This window comes from Chelonoidis abingdonii, chromosome 10, assembly GCF_003597395.2.
Source record: "Chelonoidis abingdonii isolate Lonesome George chromosome 10, CheloAbing_2.0, whole genome shotgun sequence".
Classification (NCBI taxonomy): Eukaryota; Metazoa; Chordata; order Testudines; family Testudinidae; genus Chelonoidis; species Chelonoidis abingdonii.
In genome coordinates this window covers 2,826,059-2,845,952 of record NC_133778.1, presented here as the reverse complement: position 1 = coordinate 2,845,952, position 19,894 = coordinate 2,826,059, and the positions used below count along the sequence as shown (strand labels likewise).

The 19,894-nt window shown below is 44.0% G+C and overlaps 1 protein-coding gene across 2 annotated transcripts in view; it reads right to left on the bottom strand.

The window, feature by feature from the left end:
* Positions 1-17,191, bottom strand: part of LOC116819468 (mitotic-spindle organizing protein 2B-like) — a 22,778-nt gene extending 5,587 nt beyond the window's left edge. Inside the window, exons 1-3 of one of the 2 annotated variants that reach the window (XM_032771213.2) lie at positions 16,943-17,191; positions 16,744-16,868; positions 12,244-12,432 (exon numbers count right to left, since the gene is read on the bottom strand). In XM_032771213.2, the coding sequence (XP_032627104.1) occupies positions 12,244-12,432; positions 16,744-16,868; positions 16,943-17,112 (484 nt within the window). In that variant the 5' untranslated portion in view covers positions 17,113-17,191. The remainder of the gene's footprint in view (positions 1-12,243; positions 12,433-16,743; positions 16,869-16,942) is intronic. The other variant, XM_032771215.2, reaches the window with a different exon arrangement.
* Positions 17,192-19,894: the final 2,703 nt, after the last annotated feature.

The following is a 19,894-nucleotide window of genomic DNA, read 5'->3' as shown; positions in this document are numbered from 1 at the left end:
TTGCTAGCATATATATACCTGCCCCTGGAAATTTCCACTACATGCATCCGACGAAGTGGGTATTCACCCACGAAAGCTCATGCTCCAAAACGTCTGTTAGTCTATAAGGTGCCACAGGATTCTCTGCTGCTTTCCCAAGAGCTGAGTTCCTCTCCTGTCCCTGGCCCCACAAGCAGACTACTAAGGCTCCCCTGGCTTTCTCTTCCAGCAGATGCTTTACAGCCCACTCCACCCACAGCTGTAACAGAACTCATTCTAGGCTCCTTAGCTGGGAACACGTGCTCTAGCCCTGACCCTTGTGCAATCCCTGGGGGAGTGCTTGTGCCTATGCAGAGAAGCCCTGAAAGGGAAGGTGCCGGGTAACAGAGGCAGCGGAGAGGGAAGGATCCAGCTCTCCCTTACCTCCTTTTCTTAACTCAATGGACTTGTAAGAGGTCAGAGAGCAGTCCAACAAACCACCCTGTTAGTGGATACAGGGTGTTCGGACATGAGTGCTTAATAGCAGCATGGAAAGAATCATAGAACTGGAAGGGACCTCAGTGGCTCATCTAGCCCAGTCCCCTGCACTCATGGCAGAACTAAATATTACCTAGACTATCACTGATCTCCAGTGACAGAAATTACACAACCTCCCCAGGTAATTTGGTCCAGTGCTTAACTGCCCTTACCATTAGGAATTTTTTTCTCATGTCCAATCTAAGGGTACGTCTACACTATCCACTGGATCGGCGGGTAGTGATCGATCTATTGGAGATCAATTTATCGTGTCTACCCTAGACACGATAAAAATCAATCCCCAATTGCTCTGCTGTCGACTCTGGAACTCTACCGTAGTGAGTGGTGGAAGCGGCCAGTGGCAGCTATTCGCGTAGCTGAAGTTGCGTATCTTAGGTCAACCCCCCCCCGCCCCCAGGTGTAGACCTAGCCTTCTCTCCCATGGTATAACTTAAACCCATTACTTCTTGTCCGGCCCTCAGTGGATAAGCAGAACAATTTATCACCCTTATCTTCATGTGCCATTTACATACTTGAAGGCAGTTATGTGACCCCAGTCTTCTCTCCTTCAGACTAAATAAACCCAATTTTCCCAAACTTTCATCATAGGTCATGTTTTCTAGACCTTTAATCATTTTTAATGCTCTCCTCTGGACTTCCTCCAATTTGTCCACATCTGTAACAAAGTGGGGACCCAGAACTGAACACAGAACTCTGGCAGAGGCCTTATCAGTGCTGAGTAGAGTGGAATTATTTCTTGCTTTCATCACTTTCACTAATACATCCCAGAACGAGGTTTCCTTTTTTTGCAACAGCACTATATTGTTGACTCATACTGAGTCTGTGATCCACTATAACCCCCAGACCCTTGTCTGCAGTACTCCTTCCAGTCATTTCTCATTTTGTATTTGTGCAACTGATTATTCCTTCTGAAGCACAGTACTTTGCATTTGTTCTTATTGAAGTTAATCCTGTTTAATTCAGACCATTTCTCGACTTTGTCAAAATCATTTTGAATTTTAATCCTTTCTTCCAAAGTGCTTGCAACCCCTCCCGGGCTGGTACCACCCACAAACTTCATAAGTGTACTCTCCATGCCATTATCCAAATCATTTATGAAGACACTGAATAGAACCAGACTCAGGTCAGACCTGCTGTGTTGCTAAGGAGATATGCTGCAGCGTTCTGTAACCACTGGAGGTTCTTAAGAGCTGAAGGTTTCATGCCCAGATGTATTGCATTGCTGCAATTCGACAGAGGTACAAAGGCAAAGGCATTGATAACTGAGGCCAGGTCATTGGCTGTCAGGATGGAACAGTGTCTCCCAGACAACTGGAGGTGTTAAGAAAGCATTACTTGTAACTGTGGCTATGTGAGAGATGAGCATCAGCTCTACCATTTAATAGGCTTCTGAAGCTGACCACTGGTGATGGTTCATATCGGCACTACTAACACTGGATCACTGGATAACTAACAACAACAGATGACTCCAGGGAACTCAGAAATGTGCTGAGGAAGAATGGCCACACAATCTTCTCTTTATATTCTTATTACAAATATTTGCACTGTAAAAATGATAAAGAAACAACATTTTGCAGGTCCTCATACAAGTACTGTAGTGCAATCTCTTTATCATGAAAGTGTAACTTACAAATGTAGATTTTTTTTTGTTACATAACTGCACTCAGAAACAAGACAATATAAAACTTTAGAGCCTAAAAGTCCACTCAGTCCTACTGCTTGTTCGGCCAGTCGCTAAGACAAACAAGTTTGTAAATAAGAAGCAGGCAGCATTATCTTCCATAAAAGTAAACAATGTCACCTGAAAGTGAGACGAGTACTAGTATTAGCTGAATTGAAATATACTATTTATTTTGTTTTTTACAGTGCAACTATTTGTAATCAAATGCAGGTATAAAGTGAACACTGTACAATTTGTATTCTGTGTTGTAATTGAAATAAAATATATTTGAAAGTGTAGAAAACATCCAAAACATTTAAAATAAATGGTATTCTATTAACAGTGCGATTTATCATCTTTAATTTTTTAATAATGCGACGAATCGTGATTAAAAACGTTTTTTAATCGCGTGACAGCCCTAGTTATAACCATTGATTTTTATCATTCCAATAGTGCAAATTCTCCCAGGTTTCAATAATACCAACTAGGTTGAATTTACATTTTATAAATGAGCAATTTCCATTCCTCTTGGTGTTACCCGGGCTCCTAGCATTGCTGTATTGGCAGTTCAGGAATTTCTCCTCTTCATGTCCTTTGATTCCATGATTGTGTTCTCAACCTCTGTTTTTGTGCTGAGTGCTCATTTCTTCCGTCCCTTTACCCTCCCCTTTTGTAAATAGTTTATCTCCCTCCTGACAATTCTAGCCAGTCTGTCCCCAAGGAGATTGGTTCCTCGTCTACTGCACTGGAGACCGTCCAAACTATCCAGCCTTCTTTTCTCCTAGAAGGTGGACCAGTGTTTGACAGAATCAAAGCCCTATACCACTTACCCAGTCAGTCCTTCACTTTCAGAATCCTCTGCCTTCTGTCTTGGTTCACTCATAAACCAGGCAAGGTCTCAGAGAAGATTGTGTGGCCGTTCTTCCTCAGCACATTTCTGAGTTCCCTGGAGTCATCTGTTGTTGTTAGTTATCCAGCGATGCAGTGTTACTAGTGCCGATATGAACCATCACCAGTGGTCAGCTTCAGAAGCCTATTAAATGGTAGAGCTGATGCTCATCTCTCACATAGCCACAGTTACAAGTAATGCTTTCTTAACACCTCCAGTTGTCTGGGAGACACTGTTCCATCCTGACAGCCAATGACCTGGCCTCAGTTATCAATGCCTTTGCCTTTGCACCTGTATTTGAAAAAGTAGGAAAACATAAAAAAGGAAATACATTTCAACTGGTGTTCTATTGTTTAACAGTGCAATTAACAATTTTTTTAATCACGTCTTGTAGTGATATGCTCAAAGAGCTCAATCTATTTAGCTTAACAAAGAGAAGGCTAAGAAGTGACTTGATCACAGTCTACAAGTATCTACATGGGGAAAAAATATTTAATAATGGGCTATTCAACATAAGAGAAAGGTATAACACGATCCAATGGCTCGAAGATAAAGCTAGACAAATTCAGACTGGAAACAAGACAAAATTTATAACAATGAGAGTAATTAACCACTGGAACAATTTACCAAAGGTCACAGTAGATTCTCCATCACCGACAATTTTTAAAGCAAAACTAGTTTATTTCTAAAAGATCTGCTCTAGTAAGTATTTTGGGGCAGTTCTATGGCCTGTGTCACACAGGAGGTCAGACTAGATGATCACAATGGTCCCTTTTGGCCTTGGAACCTATGAACCTTTCCTAAATTGACATTTACTTAAGCTAGACACACTTACCTTCTTTTATAATAAGTCAGTCCCTCCAGTTCCCTAATAATTTCTGCTATTTCAAACTCTCCCTCCAATACGTTACTATATTTCTGGTAATGGAGTGCCCAGAGCTGTATAGAAAAGCACCTCCCTTAACTCTGTATGCTGTGAGACAATTGTTTTGCATATGAAAAGAATTTATTTATCTTTAATAACTGGGAGTTCAAGATGTGTTGTTTTTGTGTGTTCTACTTTTGGCGTGAACGTGGCCCATGTGCTGGAGACTGGAACACTTTAGCCGACAGAGTATGTTGTAGCACCAAGTTCACTGGGGTGCAGAGTTCCTCCTTTCCGACAGGCCATAAGAGAGGCAGAGTGGCCAACTGAACCTCAGTTCCTGCACCACTATCAAGTCCAGGTCATTAGACTTAGCAATAGTGAGGAAGAGAGGGTGAGGCATATAAAAACACCTATAGTAAATGAAGTTCTTGGAGGTGTAAGTAACTTTCCTTTCTTCTGTACATCTACAGAACCATTCTGCCCCAAGTCTATTAGCCAGACAGTTTCCATGCTGTGAGGTGTAGTGACAAATCCAGATGATACATTGTCCCACTGCTCTGAGTAATTAAGTCTGGTAGAAGAGGTAGAGATATTGGAGAGGTCACCAACAGTTCTGGTTTTTGTGAATCAATTTGTTCTGAGAAAAAAAACAGCTGCTTAGATTGTCTGCCAGAGTGTTGCGTAGGCAGGTGAACTGCATTTAGTGTTACATTGTGCTGGATATACCAATTCCATGCAAAGACTGCTTCGCTGCACAATTGCATTGATCTGGTTCCTCCCTGTTTATTTACATAAAACACTGTGTGGCACTGCTGGTTCTTATCTGTACACTCTGATCTTTGAAGTGAGGTAGGACAGAAAATTTCCTATTGATAATTTCCTTTCGTCCCACAGCATCTCCCACATTTCTCTACTCTGCTGCGTGTGAGGCAAGATTAGTGTTTTGGTTCTACATGGTCTGGCCATGTCCCCTCTGCTCCTGCTTGCTGCCTGATAAACTATTCCCAAGCTTTAAAATTTGCATAACATCACCAACAAATATTCCAGAGATAACATAACTATGTATGTTAGACCAAAGAAGATGGACATATGATAAAGATTCCATTTAATATCTGACCTTGACTCATGAGCCATCCAGGGTGGGTCAAACTATAGGAGATGGTGCCAGCAGAAAGGAAATTGTTAAGAAATTTTCTGTTCTGCAGTCCAGTGTCTCCTGTAAATCTGGACATCTGGGAAGTACAAGGAGTGAACAGATGTAGGGAGGGTTATGAAACAAAAGTTCTGTAGGAAAGTACTACCCGTCCCGTATTACTACTGGGCCATTGCCTGCAGCAACTTCCTTCCAAAGGAGGCCTCTGTAGAAGACAGAAGGTCCATCTTGTAGTGCTTAAGGGGTTAGCTATAGACCAAGAGCCACTTTGGAAATTTGCAAAGTGGACACACTTGTTCTGCCCAAGGGATTGCTCAGGATCTCATGTGATGCGCCTTAATCCCTTCTGGGACAGGAGGCTCTGATGATTTATAGTCTTTCATAATACATAATCTAATCCATCTACAGATGGAGGATTTTGAAAATCTGAGCCCCCTGGCATTTCGGGTGGAAGGATACAAATAGGGAGCCCAATCTTCTTATGGATTCTGTCTGCTTGAGATGGGTGTTAGGTGAGCGATGAAAATCTAAAGGTGTGGTGAACTGGATGTTGTTGCTTTGGACAGAACAAAGGAAGTACAACTTGTTGGGAAGTGCAGAAGGACAAATATACCTTAGGAAGAAAGGATTCTAGTGTCCTGAGCATGACTTTGTCCCTGTGGAACAGGCAGTAAGGCTCCAGTACAGATAAGGCTGCCAGCTCTAAAACTCACCCAGTGGCCGTGACAGTGACTAAGAAACAAGCCTTAACAGATTAATGAAAGGCCAACACTGAAATCAGAATCTCAAAGGGATGGTTTTTCAGAGCCATGAAAACTAGCAGAAAGTCCCATTTTGGGAAGAGTGACTTGATCATCAGTCTGGCTAATCGGACTGCCCGAAGGAATCTGGCTACCTATGAATTAGTCAGGGAACCTGAAGTTCCTGAGAATAGCACACTACTAAGAGTGGACACCTGACATATAATGATACTGGATTGAAGGCCTCTGTCTAGGCCTTCTTGGAGAAAGTCCAAAATGATTAGAATGCCAGGATTTCTGGGATTTGCAGTGTGCTCTTGGTGCTAACTGAATCTGGACCAGATATAGAAGTATGCTTTTAGTGTCCATACTCTCCTAGATGAAAGCAATGTCTTAATCACTCTGGAAGACAGACTAAGACCTTCTAGTGCTTCCCTCTCAATAACCAGGCTGTTAGTTGGCGCTGTTTCAGGTCTGGACAAAAGATGTCCTATCTCCACAGAAGCTGGAGTGGTGCTCCAGCATTAGCTCTATCAAGGCTGAGAACCAAGGTCTTCTCAGACAATTAGTATCACCATTGTCCTCATTTTATTTTCTAGACCACCTTCCCCAGTAATGGAAATGCATACAGTAGGCCCTGTGGCCAATAGTGTGATAAGACATCTGTCTGGATTTCTGGATCAGATAGCATTTTATGGGGTAACAGGAGCTGGGTGACTGGATGAAGAGTGGATGGGATGGAGCCCACAGCTCAAGCAAATATCCCTAGCTCACTATTTCCCTGACCCACTTGTCTGTGGTTGATGAAATACCCTTCGCTGGAATCTCTGTGATAACAGGGAGTGAAAGGAGCATCTCTGTCTGATGGCCAGTCTATATTCTCTTCCAAGGGCACTCAGTGGAGAAGAGATAGACTGTTTGCATTTGCCACCTTACCAGCCACCACCTTATCCAAGTTTTCTCCAAAAAAAGGGTGCCTATAAACTTGACCATGCTCAAGGGCTGCTTAGAATGAAGATCCATCTTCCAGATTTGGAACCACATGTGGCGTCTGGCTACTGAGCTAGAAGCTATGTCTCGGGCTGAGAATCTCATCACATCCATTAAAGCATCAGTACAAATACTAACGCTAGGGAGACTCTTTAAAGTAGAGCCAAAGTCAGCATGATCTCCATGCTTAAACGCTTTGAGATCGTCCAGACAGGAAAGAGATGCTCCTGCAATGCAGGCAGCTGCCAGGGACTTCAAAGATCTTTTTGAGAGTAGTCTCCATCTTTCCATCGAGTCCTTAGGACAGAACTCTACCATATTCCTGGCGAGGGATGCTAGAGTGGCATCAACCTTTGGTATCTCAGCAACAGAGCTTTTTGGTACTTGACTATTTACAAAGCCTGAGGTCGCTCTTGTTACAATGCTTGCCTTCAACAATAAATCATTTCTCGAAGGAGGCATGAAGGGGAGTCAGAGCCTCAAGGGAGGATTTTAAGGGGAGAAACTTACTCCATGGCTTATTCACAGGAGCCTGCTCAGGTTTCAGAGCCAGATTGCCTTCCTCAGTGGAGTAGAGAGAGGACAACGAGGAGTCAGAGGACGTCTATCTGCTGGATTTTTTGTGCTTTTTCTTTCCTTTAGATTTTTTAACCTTTTTTGTGCACTTTGGGAGCACAAAAATTCTGCTGAGGCTTTTGCATCTTGTCTTCCTTAATGCCTGGAGCCCTCTCGAGTGATCTGTCTTAGATCTCTGGGTCCCGTTTCCTCCGGGAAGTGGGGGCTCATTGTCAGAGCCCTCCTGGTTGACTTGGGAGGAATGGGGTTTTGATTCGAAGCCCTGTTTCCTTCCCCAGGGCACTTGAGATCCACTTTAAGATTTAAGAGGGGAGGAAGAATACCCACAATCCTTCTTTGTTCTGCAGGGGCCCCTGGAAACTTACCACTGGAGTTGAGTGGTCAGGGTCCACTTTGTTTTTGGAGCCTCTTCCTGCTCTACACTGGGGCTCATCGTCCATTTTTCCTGTTGGAGTCACTGCTGCCTCGGTGGGTATTGCAACTGATTTACCAACACTAGCATGCTGTCGAATCTGATTTGCTGCAAGTATGCTCAAGCTGTGGAATCAACAGAGCCCCCAAAAGTCCCTCTTTTGTGTCGGGCTCAAAATTAGATTTTTTCATGTTCACTCAGTTCCAGGCTGGAGAGTATGTATGACGTACTTGTGACAGCCTGACAATTTCCTGCAATAACCTGAAAGAAGTTTACTAAACAAAGGCTTGGGCTACACGAGCGGGGGGATGGGGGGGGGGGGCGGCGGGGTTCGAACTAACATACGCAACTTCAGCTACACTATTCGCGTAGCTGAAGTCACAGTATCTTAGTTCGACTTATCTGGTCATCCTCACAGCGGCGACTCGACTGCCGCGGCGCCCCCGTTGACTCCGCTTACTCCTCCTGTTGAGGTGAAGTACAGGCATCGATTATTGGATCGATTTTTCGTGTCCAGATGAGATGTGATAAATCGATCCCCAATACATCGAACATTACCCGCCGATCCAGTGGGTAGTATAGACATACCCTAAGTTAAACCTTACTGAATTAGATGGAATCTTTTGGGGAGTGGGGATGTGTGCGCCACTTGTATTAAAAATGAAATTGTGTATGTGTTATTGTAGAATTGCATGTACCTTCTCTAGTAGAAGGGGGATACTAATGTACTTCCTCTGTTACCATCCTTTGAAGCCACCCCCTGTAGAGGTGCCCATATACCAGTTCAAACTGGATTCTCCAGGCACCACCAGACAAACAGGTTTCTTGAATAAAGAGCCTGGTTTTAAACTAGCTTGGAGCCTTCCTCCTGAATCAGCAGGAGCCATGGTCCATGGAAGGCCCCAACCTTTAGAGTAGCGTTGGAAGGACTGGACCTGCTGAAGCCCCACAAGACAACATTTTTCTTCTGAAGCTGTGATTAAATTGTAACCCCAAGGAACCCTCATGGGTGAGAATCTGAAGGACTGTTCCTGCAGAATCCATGTTGGAGTTGAGGCGAACCCTGGTAAGCTTATTACCATGCATATAGGTTCTTTTATTACTTTAAATGTGTTTTTTTTTCTGTAGCGTTTTAACCTAAAGAATAAAATTGGCTTGCATAGAAAGAACTGTTTAGTAGTTAACTTCTGTTGACAATCACTCATCAGTTGCTGAAGAGAAAGCAAGCAGGTGCACTTGGGCAGCCTGTCTCTCCTGGGAATAACACAAGGAAGGCAGGGAACTGTGCAGCATGGAAATACCTGTCAGAAAGCAGAGAAACAGATGTGTGCACCCAAAAAGGCGATGGCTGGGGAGCTGGAAGCCTTAGAATAGGTGTTTTTGCTAGACCACTGAGAGGAAATACAGGGGCAGTTACCCTGACCCATGACATTTATGGCGGCATCAGTGAGATCTCCAGCAGTGTAAACTGCATAAGTGTCAACAGTAGTGAAAGCAAGTTACCTAGAAGGGAAAACCACACAGCAAAAAGTCTCAATAGTCTTTTTGGGAAAAGAATGATGAGAACTACAGAGTGACAAAAGAGACAGAAAAATGAATTATGAACAGCTGAAGAAAAATCAGCTGGTTGAGGAATGCAAAGAAAGACAGCTTAACACTGAAGAACAGACAAAATGACAGCTAGTAGATCTGCAATATTCTAAACGATCAGTCAAGGAATGACAGCCCAGGTTTGCAGAGAACCTCCAGCTTGCTGGCAAAAAGATCCACCATACTGGAGAGAAACAGGGAACAAACGGACTGACAGAGGAAGCACACCACTATAACCGGAGCAGCAGACAGCCCGACAGGAAAGGAACAGAGTGAATCTGGAAACCCAGCACCTTGGAGACCGGAAGCAAAAGAGGGCAGACCAAGAGCGTCAGAACAACAGAGAAGTTCAAGAAGTGTCTGGAGTGGCTTCAGACGGAGAGACTGCACCAGCAGAACTAGGAACAGCAGGATCAGCTTAAGCTGAGAGAGACTGTGCCAGTAGAACTGTAGTCTGGCGGACCTTGCCTCCAGGAACGACCATAGCAAGAAGCCACTTGATCCTTGCACGTTCTAGGAGCGAAAGCCCAACAGACGTCGCATGTGTCCAGCAGATGTGCTTCTCTCAAGCAGAGATGCTGGGCACATGACTTGAGACTACCCTGAGACAGGAGACACTGCTTCAGGGATGCAGCAGCACTGACCTGGATGGATCCAGAGGGCAATTTAACTAAGGCCCCAAAGGGCAAAAGAAAGATTCTGGAAGCTTGTGATGCAGATGCCCTGATTCCGCAAGTGGGAATATGCAAAGGCCATCTCAAAGAGTAACTTAATGCTTCAGGGCTTTAGACAATCTTGGGGACAGCTTATCCTTGCCATGGGGTTTCTTACACCTCCCTTGTAGCATCTAGTGCGGGCCACTGATACCCTTGGGTCTGATCCAGTCCAGCAAGTCCTATGACTTGAGGTGAAACTGTCAGACCAAAAGGGAAAACCTTGCGTACTGGCTACGCAGAATCTCAAATAGTTTTGATAGGGAACTCAGGTACTTACACGAAAATATGCACAACTCCAAAGCGGTCTAGAAGTGATAAGTAAGGGACACTTGAGACCAAAAACTGGGCGAATGGGAAACAAACCGTGTCTAAAACTGGGTTGTAGCTCTCGAGCATACCATCACATTGGACGCCCCAAAGATGAGGAGGTAGGATTACAGAAAGAAGTAGAAGAGTTTTCAATGTCTCTCTCTTCTGCTATTGGTGTTGCGGCTAAGTTTCTGTTTAAAGCTGAATTTTGCTTCCTCTCTAAAACCTACCAAAAAGTCGGCTCAGCATGCAAACAGAAAGGTCTGGGGCCCCAGCGGAGTTTGCGGAGAAAATCTGAGCTATAAATGCATCTGAAATATGGGCAAGAAGAGAACCCATCAACCATCTCCCCCGCCACCCCAAATTCTGTGTCTGGCCCCAAAGTATGAGGAGGATAAAAGGAGTATTGAACTGCCCCATTCACTATAACAGCATCCAGCTTGTGCATTGATGGAGGCAGGGGTCACATGGGGAAAAAGACATGACAGCATGAAATTGGAGACGACTGTAACACAAACATAGAGAGGCAGAATTAAGGTTGACTGGGATATCTTCACTCTGGCAGTTCCTGAATTAAGTGCATTTTTAAAAAATTAATATTCTTGTAATGTACTTTTAAAAAAGTGGAATTGGACAGTATCCCTGGGACCTGCAGCATTAGTACTTCATTCAGGAAGTTTCTGCTTACATAATTTCAAGAACTATGGAAGACAGAAATCTCAGCCTTATGCTACTCTGTAATAATTCTCAAGAAGTGCATGTTTAAAACAAAATTGGTCTGTGAGTTTTAAGCTCTAAAGGTTCAGAGTGGTCATGTCCTTCCTCCAAAATATCCCAGCTCAAAAGCAAGCAAGCAAGCAAGCAAGCAAGCAAGCACCTCTCACCTATGCATGCACAGCAGCATATACTGAAATGGCTACACTACAACTTGTTTAGAAATGGATTTTAAACATACAAAAATCACACAATGGCCATAGAGGTCATATTTAGGTGTGTTGGCTTCCTTACCTCAGCCACAATGTTTAGTTTTTGAGAGAGTGACAGAACTCACCCCATCCTCACTCAAGAAGAGCTAAAGGGATTTTACTCAAGCTTCCAAAGACAATTTACCAGAGACAGAAGAATGGAAGACTTCAGCCCAAAAAGATAACTTTCTGAAACACATATGGAAATCAGAAAACACGGGCCTTAAATGGAAACAGATTTGCAAGCCTTAAGCCCAATGGCCAATGCATATGACAGATATAAAAATTCAAGCATTATTTGTCTTTATAGCGAGTCATCTCCACACAAGCTCTCCTGCAGAGCGCATGCACCAGTTTGCGTTGATAAAAAGTCACTGATAAAAAACCTTGACAAAAATATCCATCATGCACAGGAAGTTCTTAGGTTCCAATCCTGCAATGCGTTAACGGACAGCCTTCAGGAAAGCTCTGAGTGGGCAAAGCAGCCCACCCTCACACATTGGTCTGCAGATTCTGGGCCACAATATGCAATTCCTAAACTTACTTCTCTTGGCTGTCTATGCATATGGCACTTTCTAGATTAAGAGAGAAAATTTTTCACAATAGATTTCAGTCTCTTAATTCAACAGCAAAGTGAATCAGTTTTCATTTTTAAAATAAGATTTATTTTATTTTTAACCTGTAAATTTTAATTATTTTTAAAATTACCCATTCCTGACAGTTTGTTAACATTAGAACGTATTGTTTAGAGGGTACACTGGTTCTTTTAGTCTAAACTTAAAGGACTCACAATGCAAACGTGACTCTTAATGTCCTAACAGACTGCACCAACCCCCGTAGATAAACTAATAAACACAACCTGTAAAAGGAGAGAACAGGCAGCAAGAAAACTGGAAGGAACGAGGGGGACCTTGAGAGAGAGGCGAGCAAGCATCAGCAGGACTGTAGACCACAATCTTAGGGGCTGTTAGTCTTGGAGATCGAAGGACAGAGGAAAAGGAGAGTGGTGCAGGGATTTTACTGTTCTTGGCAGAGAGAAATGAGACCTCTAATTCAAAGAGAGACATAGAAACACATTAAAAACACCATACGTCTATTGAGAAAAAGAACAGAGTCGTGAATGTAAATGAATGCTCAATACCCTTAAAGAAAAAGAAGACAAGCTGTCTCTTGAACAATGGCAACATAACTCACATGCTTTCTTAAATACATCAGTTTCATAATCTTGTCATTTTAACAGTCTACTTTTATGGTGCCCCTCTAAAATTTTAAAGTCCCCAGATGAACAGCTTAGACTTGAATAGTTATTACATTAAAGTTCTGTTAAACAAAAATCATTTTGTAGTAATAAATGTACCAATATTTTTTCAAATGTTTTCAAATATAATTTCATAAATGCACTTTCCACATTTACTGTATTAATGGCTGGCAAGCAAATGAGTCTTTTAAGCACACAGGGCATTTTCCTGAAGCGCTTAATTGGTATTTTGAGTTAATAAACCCCAACATTAAATGAATGTTGTAAATAAATGTACAAGTGAACACCATTTCCTAGGTAGTATCTAAAAGTAACTGTGATGCTTTTCTTTGAAGGAAGTATGCATCAAAGATGAAAAACAACAACAAGGAGTCCAGTGGCACCTTAAAGACTAAGATTTATTTGGACATAAGCTTTCGTGGATAAAAAACCCACTTCTTCAGATGCGTGGAGTGAAAATTACAGATGTAGGCATTATATACTGACACATGAAGAGAAGGGAGTTACCTCACAAGTGGAGAAACAGTGTTGACAGGGCCAATTCAATCAGGGTGGATGTAGTCTGCTCCCAATAATAGATGAGGAAGTATAAATTCCAGAGAGGCAAAGCTGCTTTTGTAATGAGCCAGCCACTCCCAGTCCCTATTCAAGCCCAAATTAATGGTGTTAAAATTGCAAATGAAATGAATTTTAGTTCTGCTGTTTCTCTCTGAAGTCTGTTTCTGAAGGTTTTTTGTTCAAGAATAGTTACTTAAATCTGTTATAGAATGTCCAGGGAGATTGAAGTGTTCACCCACTGGCTTTTCTATGTTACCATTCCTGATGTCCGATTTTTGTCCATTTATTCTTTTACGTAGAGACTGTCCGGTTTGGCCAATATATATCGCAGAAGGGCATTGGGTTGGGTCCTCTGATGGTGTCACTAGAATAGATATGGAGACAGAGTAGACAAAGAGGTTTGCTACAGGGATTGGTTCCGGGTTGGTGTTTCTGTGGTGTGTAGTTGCTGGTGTTTACTTCAGGTTGGGGGGTTGTCTGTAAGCAAGGACTGGCCTGCCTCCCAAGGTCTGTGAAAGTGAGGGATCGTTTTCAAGGATAGGTTGTAGATTATTGATGATGCGCAGGAGAGGTTTTAGCTGGGGGCTGTACGTGACAGTCAGTGGTGTTCTGTTATTTTCCCTGGTGGGCCTGTCCTGTAGGAGATGATTTCTGGGTACCCATCTCGCTCTATCAATCTGTTTCCTCACTCCCCCTGTTGGTATTGTAGTTTTAAGAATGCTTGATAAAGATCTTGTAGGTGTTTGTCTCTGTCTGAGGGACTGAAACAAATTCGGTTGTATCTTAGAGCTTGGCTGTAGACAATGGATCACGTGATGTGTCCTGGATGGAAGCTGGAGGCATGTAGGTAAGTATAGAGGTCAGTATAGGAAACAGATTGACGGAGCGAGACAAGTACCCAGAAATCACCTACTACAGGACAGGCCCAACAAGGAAAATAAAGAAATCACTCTAGCAACACCATCAGATGACCCAACCACATCAGCCACACCATCAAGGGCTCATTCACCTGCACGTCTACTATGTTATATATGCCATCATGTGCCAGCAATGCACCTCTGCCATGTACATTGGCCAAACCAGACAGTCTTTACATAAAAGAATGAAATGGACAAAAGTTAGACATCAGGAATTGTAATATACAAAAGCCAGTAGGTGAACACTTCAATCTCTCTGCACATTCTAAAAACAGATTTAAAAGTAACTATTCTTGAACAAAAAAAACTTCAGAAACAGACTTCAAAGAGAAACAGCAGAACTAAAATTCATTTGCAATTTTAACACCATTAATTTGGGCTTGAATAGGGACTGGGAGTGGCTGGCTCATTACAGAAGCAGCTCTGCCTCTCCTGGAATTGACACCTCCTCATCTATTATTGGGAGTGGACTACATCCACCCTGATCAAATTGGATCTGTCAATACTGGTTCTCCACTTGTAAGGTAACTCCCTTCTCTTTGTGTGTCATTATATAATGCCTGCATCTGTAACTTTCACTCCACGCATCTGAAGAGAGGTTTTTTAACCCACAAAAGCTTATGACCAAATAAATCTGTTAGTCTTTAAGGTGCCACTGGACTCCTTGTTGTTTTTGCGGATACAGACTAACACGGCTACCCCCTAATAGATGGGGAAAAGTTACTTTAAATACCAAAATGACTGTTTCACTATTGTTTTAAATGTGACCCTTTATTCTGGTACTGAGATGTCTTCATATTCATTTCCATTCTGGCCAAAGCCAAGCCATGTGGAGTCCTGCAGAGCCACACTACAATTGTGTCTCCTTTATACAATCACCCACAACTGCTCACTGTAGTCAGGTGGGGTGAACTGGAATTGTATTTTGGCATCTTTTAGTTTTGATCAGGTGTCACATCCCATCCCAAGCTAAGCATGCTACTTACACAGCACTTTTAAGGGCTAACAATTCAGACTAAGAATAAAGACATTGCCAGAAACATACAAGTCTGTATCAGTCACATGATAAACAGCTCTCATTTTGACTTTCAGCATCAACTGCAATTTTCTTTTCCTACGATTTAATGTAATTTGTTTCCAATATTAAAGGCTCTCAGACAGCTACTTCTAAACCTCTTTAAATTTGGCATGCTCAGTTTTTGTAATCCTTAAGAAGCAATGCAAGGGAGACTCAGTTGGTCTTCCCTAGCAAGGCCAATAGAAGCAACAGACTGCTTTGCTAGTGATTCTGTGGGTATGATCAAGACGGATAAGACAGAAGGAAAACCAAGGAAAGAAGGGGAGAAACACTAAAAAGCAGAGGATGAAAATTGCACACCATAAGGCCCTGCCCCTAAAGTACAAGTTTTGGTGCCAGATAACCATAAACATGTACGAACATTTGCTTGCATTTACAGTGGAGTTAATCAACTAATAACTGATTAACCCAAAGGACCATGGCAAGAACACGCCAGAGAACAGACTAAAGCTAAGGGGCCCAGATGAACCAGTGCTGTGACAGTACATACTGGTTTGGTACAGACCCCTTGCTGGCCAACTACAGCTTTGAACTTTCAGTCCCAGGCTTCTGGCGGGGAACTCCTCTCTAACATTCTCCTTCTGCTTGTCACAGTATCTATCACACACTTAACTCTATAACATGAGTGCCTGCTGAAAGTCTGGTAGGGCTAATGGAAATAACATCCACTAAATACAGAGAAAGATGCACCCAGCCCTTCTCAGCAGGAAAGAAGGAATGTCACCTCCACCTGAGATGGGAAACTGTGATACAATAATATACTGTACTTCCAAAAGAGAATGGAAAGGGAAAAAGAGCAACAGAATGTACATATCTTTTAAAGAAAAATAGGTCTCGTGCCTTTTGCTTCTTTATTGTGAAAAACTAGAGCCTGATGTTTTTTTTTATCAAAAAAGGTCGCTTCCTACTTCTTACAGTGTTAGAAATTAGACTCTGTCTAGAATGGAGGTGATGAAAACTGGGGAGCTGGAGTAAGGCCTGGTCTACATTTAAAAGTTTTACTGGCACTGCATTCTCAGGTTTGTGATTTTTTGTTTGGCCAACAAAACTATACTAGCTAAAGCCACAGCATAGCTAGTTATACGAGTATACGAGATCACGCTACGGTTTAGGTTATTTGTTTTTGACATTTTCAGTATGGCTAAAGGGGATTAAGTGACGACATAAGCAGCAACAAGAGAGTGCGAGATGAGCTAGGAAGAGGACGAGATTTTTATTCGTCTTGTATAAAAATCCTCTTAGTTAACATACATGAATGTCTAATCGGCATCTTGCATACACGAGGCTCCCAGCCCTTTAATCACGGCCACAGAGCTCTCCTCCGTCCCGCTAGTCCTGCAGCGGAACGAGCCGCGGCAGCCCAGAGACTCCTGCGCGAGGGGGATTTGCCTGTTTGTTTGTGCCCAGACCGCCCTTGCTCGCCGCCCTGCCCAGCAGAAAGCAGCAGCCGCGGGCCCCTCCCCGCAGGGAGAGGGACGTGAGCCGGGCCCGGGCTCCCCCAGCACCAGCCCGGCGGGAAGGGGACCCCAATAACCCGCCGCTCCTGACCTCTGGTCTCGGGGCCGGTCTCGGCGGGGCCGCTGGGGGCCAGTCTCTGCCCGGCGCACAAGGACTTCAGCATCTGGAACACGGCCAGGGGCGCCACGTTCATCCGCAGCAGGTCCAGCAGCAGCCTGCGGGGAGAGGGCGCGGGGTCAGCAGCTCGGACAGCGCGCGCGCGGCCCCCCCCCGCCATCGCCCCCCCCACCTGAACACTTCCGGGTCGAGGCCGATCCCTGCCGCCTGCGCCAGCTCGAACAGCTCCGCCTCCTCCGCCGTCGGCAGCTTCCGCCGGGACCGCACCGAGGCCCCCACTTTGCCCAGAGCCGCATCCAGCCCCGAGTCCGCCCCGCCGCCGGCCAGGCCCTGGTCAGACATTCCCAGCACGGACCGGAAACGCGCTCACCCACAGCCGGCGCCTCTCTCCTACTGAGCATGCGCCAAGGTAAGGGCGCGCCGGAAACAGCCGGGGACCAGAAAATGCACACCCCGCTTTCTGTTCAACTGGGCATGCGCGCTGTTCTGGAGCATGCGCGGTTCTGCCTGTGTATTCACGAGGGCGTGGCCTCCCAACAGGGAAGCTCGCGGTTGGTGCGTGGGCTGTGCATGCCCTGGGTGAGGCAGCCGGTGCCGGGCGGATCTTCCCTGCGGCTTCAGGGGGTCTGCGTGGGCCGGCTCGCTGCCGCACAGGCCAGTGCGGTCAGGACCAGCTTAGGGGGAAATGGCCCCCATGCTCCTGGTCTCCAAGGGCCCCCCCGTCCCCGTGCTTAGTGTGTATTGAAAGAGCTGCTGGGGCGCAGCCCCGCCGCCAATTAGTACTGGCTGGGGGGTGCCCCGCTGTGAAGGCTGCACTGCTGGCAGCAGAAATAAGGGTGGCAATTCACCCTCCAGCCACCCAGCCCTGAAGGCAAAATACAATACAGAGAAGCATTAAGTTACAAGAAATTTGTCACAATACGCAAGTTGGGCCAAACCAAACAAAAAACAAACGAACCCCACTCCCAACTACTATACTGAACAATAGATCTGCCTGTGCGGAATGAAAGATGACACTTCCTAGAGCTTGTGGCTTATCTGGCTGGTTTAATACAATGCCATGAGAAAGAATCATTTATAGATCGGCTTTCCATGCTAGTTTGTTATTGCCAAATTAATATTTTCAAACAAACAGAGTAAAGACTCCGTGTAATGTTTTTGTATTTGTAATTAAAAAAAAAAAAAAGTAGGGGACAAGTAATCTCTTTTACACATTCCCGTAAAATAGGACTGACACTGCATCATCTACTACAGGAATTTCCATAATGCATATTTGTGGAAATAGAGGCTCAAGAGATTAAGGCTTAAAAAACATTTACAATAGCCAGTCAGATAGAATACAGAAGACACAGTGCTTGCTTTGCCAGGATTCTGTAATTATAATTGCATAATTTAGCAACCAGGGTTGGATTTAGGGCCAGGTGACTGGGACATGAGGCTCAGGATGTTTTTATTGCCACAAATAGAATGTTTGAAGTAAAATGTTTCAGGTATTCCATATGTGGATTCATTTTTCATTAGCCTAGAATTTTCTGGACCTCTGTAGAATCTCATGAAAACTTGCAGACTTTCTGAGAACTACATTTTCCTTGAACCTCCTAGAATGTTGTGAGCTATGCCATTGCAGGTATATAAGGGGTGGGGCGTCACCAGACAGTGAGATATAAGAACGAAGTGAAATGAGCCCAGCTGCAATATTGTGAACCTTGTTTTATTGTGTAATTGTGAAAGTGTACTTGTTCTTTAAGACTTGAAGACTGTAAGTATCAACTAATAAAGAACATATTTAATGAGACACCAGAGGTATCTATTGAACCTCTATTTATGCAACAATATAAAAGAAATACTGTTTTTGTATTACCTTAGTAAGCTTCCAGCAGACAGGAAAACACTCTTGAACAATAGTATGGACCTTCACGGGCTGCTGACACAGGGAAATGTTTGGACATCAATGATAAAGACCTCAATTCAAGTTCAGAAAAGCAGACTTTTACTCCCTCAGGGAGCTGATGGGTAGGATCATGAGGGGGAAAGGAGTCCAGGAAAGCTGGCTGTATTTTAAAGAATCCTTATTAAGTTTGCAGGAAAAAATCATCCTGATGTGTAGGAAGAATAGTAAATATGGCAGGCGACCAGCTTGGTTTAACAGTGAAATCCTTGCTGATCTTAAACGCAAAAAAGAAGCTTACAAGAAGTGGAAGCTTGGACAACTAACCAAGGAGGAGTATAAAAATATTGCTCAGGCATGCAGGAGTGAAATCAGGAAGGCCAAATCCCACTTGGAGTTGCAGCTAGCGAGAGATGTTAAGAGTAACAAGAAGATTTCTTCACGTATGTTAGCAACAAGAAGAAAGTCAAGGAAAGTGTGACCCCTAACTGAATGAGGAGGCAACCTAGTGACAGAGGATGTGGAAAAAGCTAATTACTCAATGATTTTTTTGCTCTTGTCTTCACAAACAAGGTAAGCTCCCCGACTGCTGCACTGGGCAGCACAGTATGGGGAGAAGATGACCAGCCCTCTGTGGAGAAAGAAGTGGTTCAGGACTATTTGAGAAAAACTGGATGAGCACAAGTCCATGGGGCCGGATGTGCTGCATCCGAGGGTGCTAAAGGAGTTGGCAGATGTGATTGCAAAGCGATGGCCATTATTTTTGAAAACTCATGGCGAACGAGGGGGTCTGGATGACTGGAAAAAGGCTATGTAGTGCCATCTTTAAAAAAGGGAGAGGAGGATCTGGGAACTACAGGCCAGTCAGCTCACCTCAATCCTGGAAAAATCATGGAGCATGTTCTCATGGAATCAATTCTGAAGCACTTAGATCAGGAACATCAGCATGGATTCACCAAGGGCAAATCATGCCTGACTAACCTAATTGCCTTCTAGGAGGAGATAACTTGGTCTGTGGATGAGAGGAAAGCAGTGGACGTTGCTTATCTTAAGCTGTCTCCCACAGTATTCTTGCAGCAAGTTAAACAAGTATGGCTGAACGAATGGACTATAAAGGTGGATAGAAAGCTGGCTAGATCATTGGGCTCAACGGGTAGTGATCAAAAACATGGCTCCATTTCAAGTTGGCAGCCGGTTTCAAGTGGAGTGCCCAAGGTCTGTCGGGGCGGTTTTGTT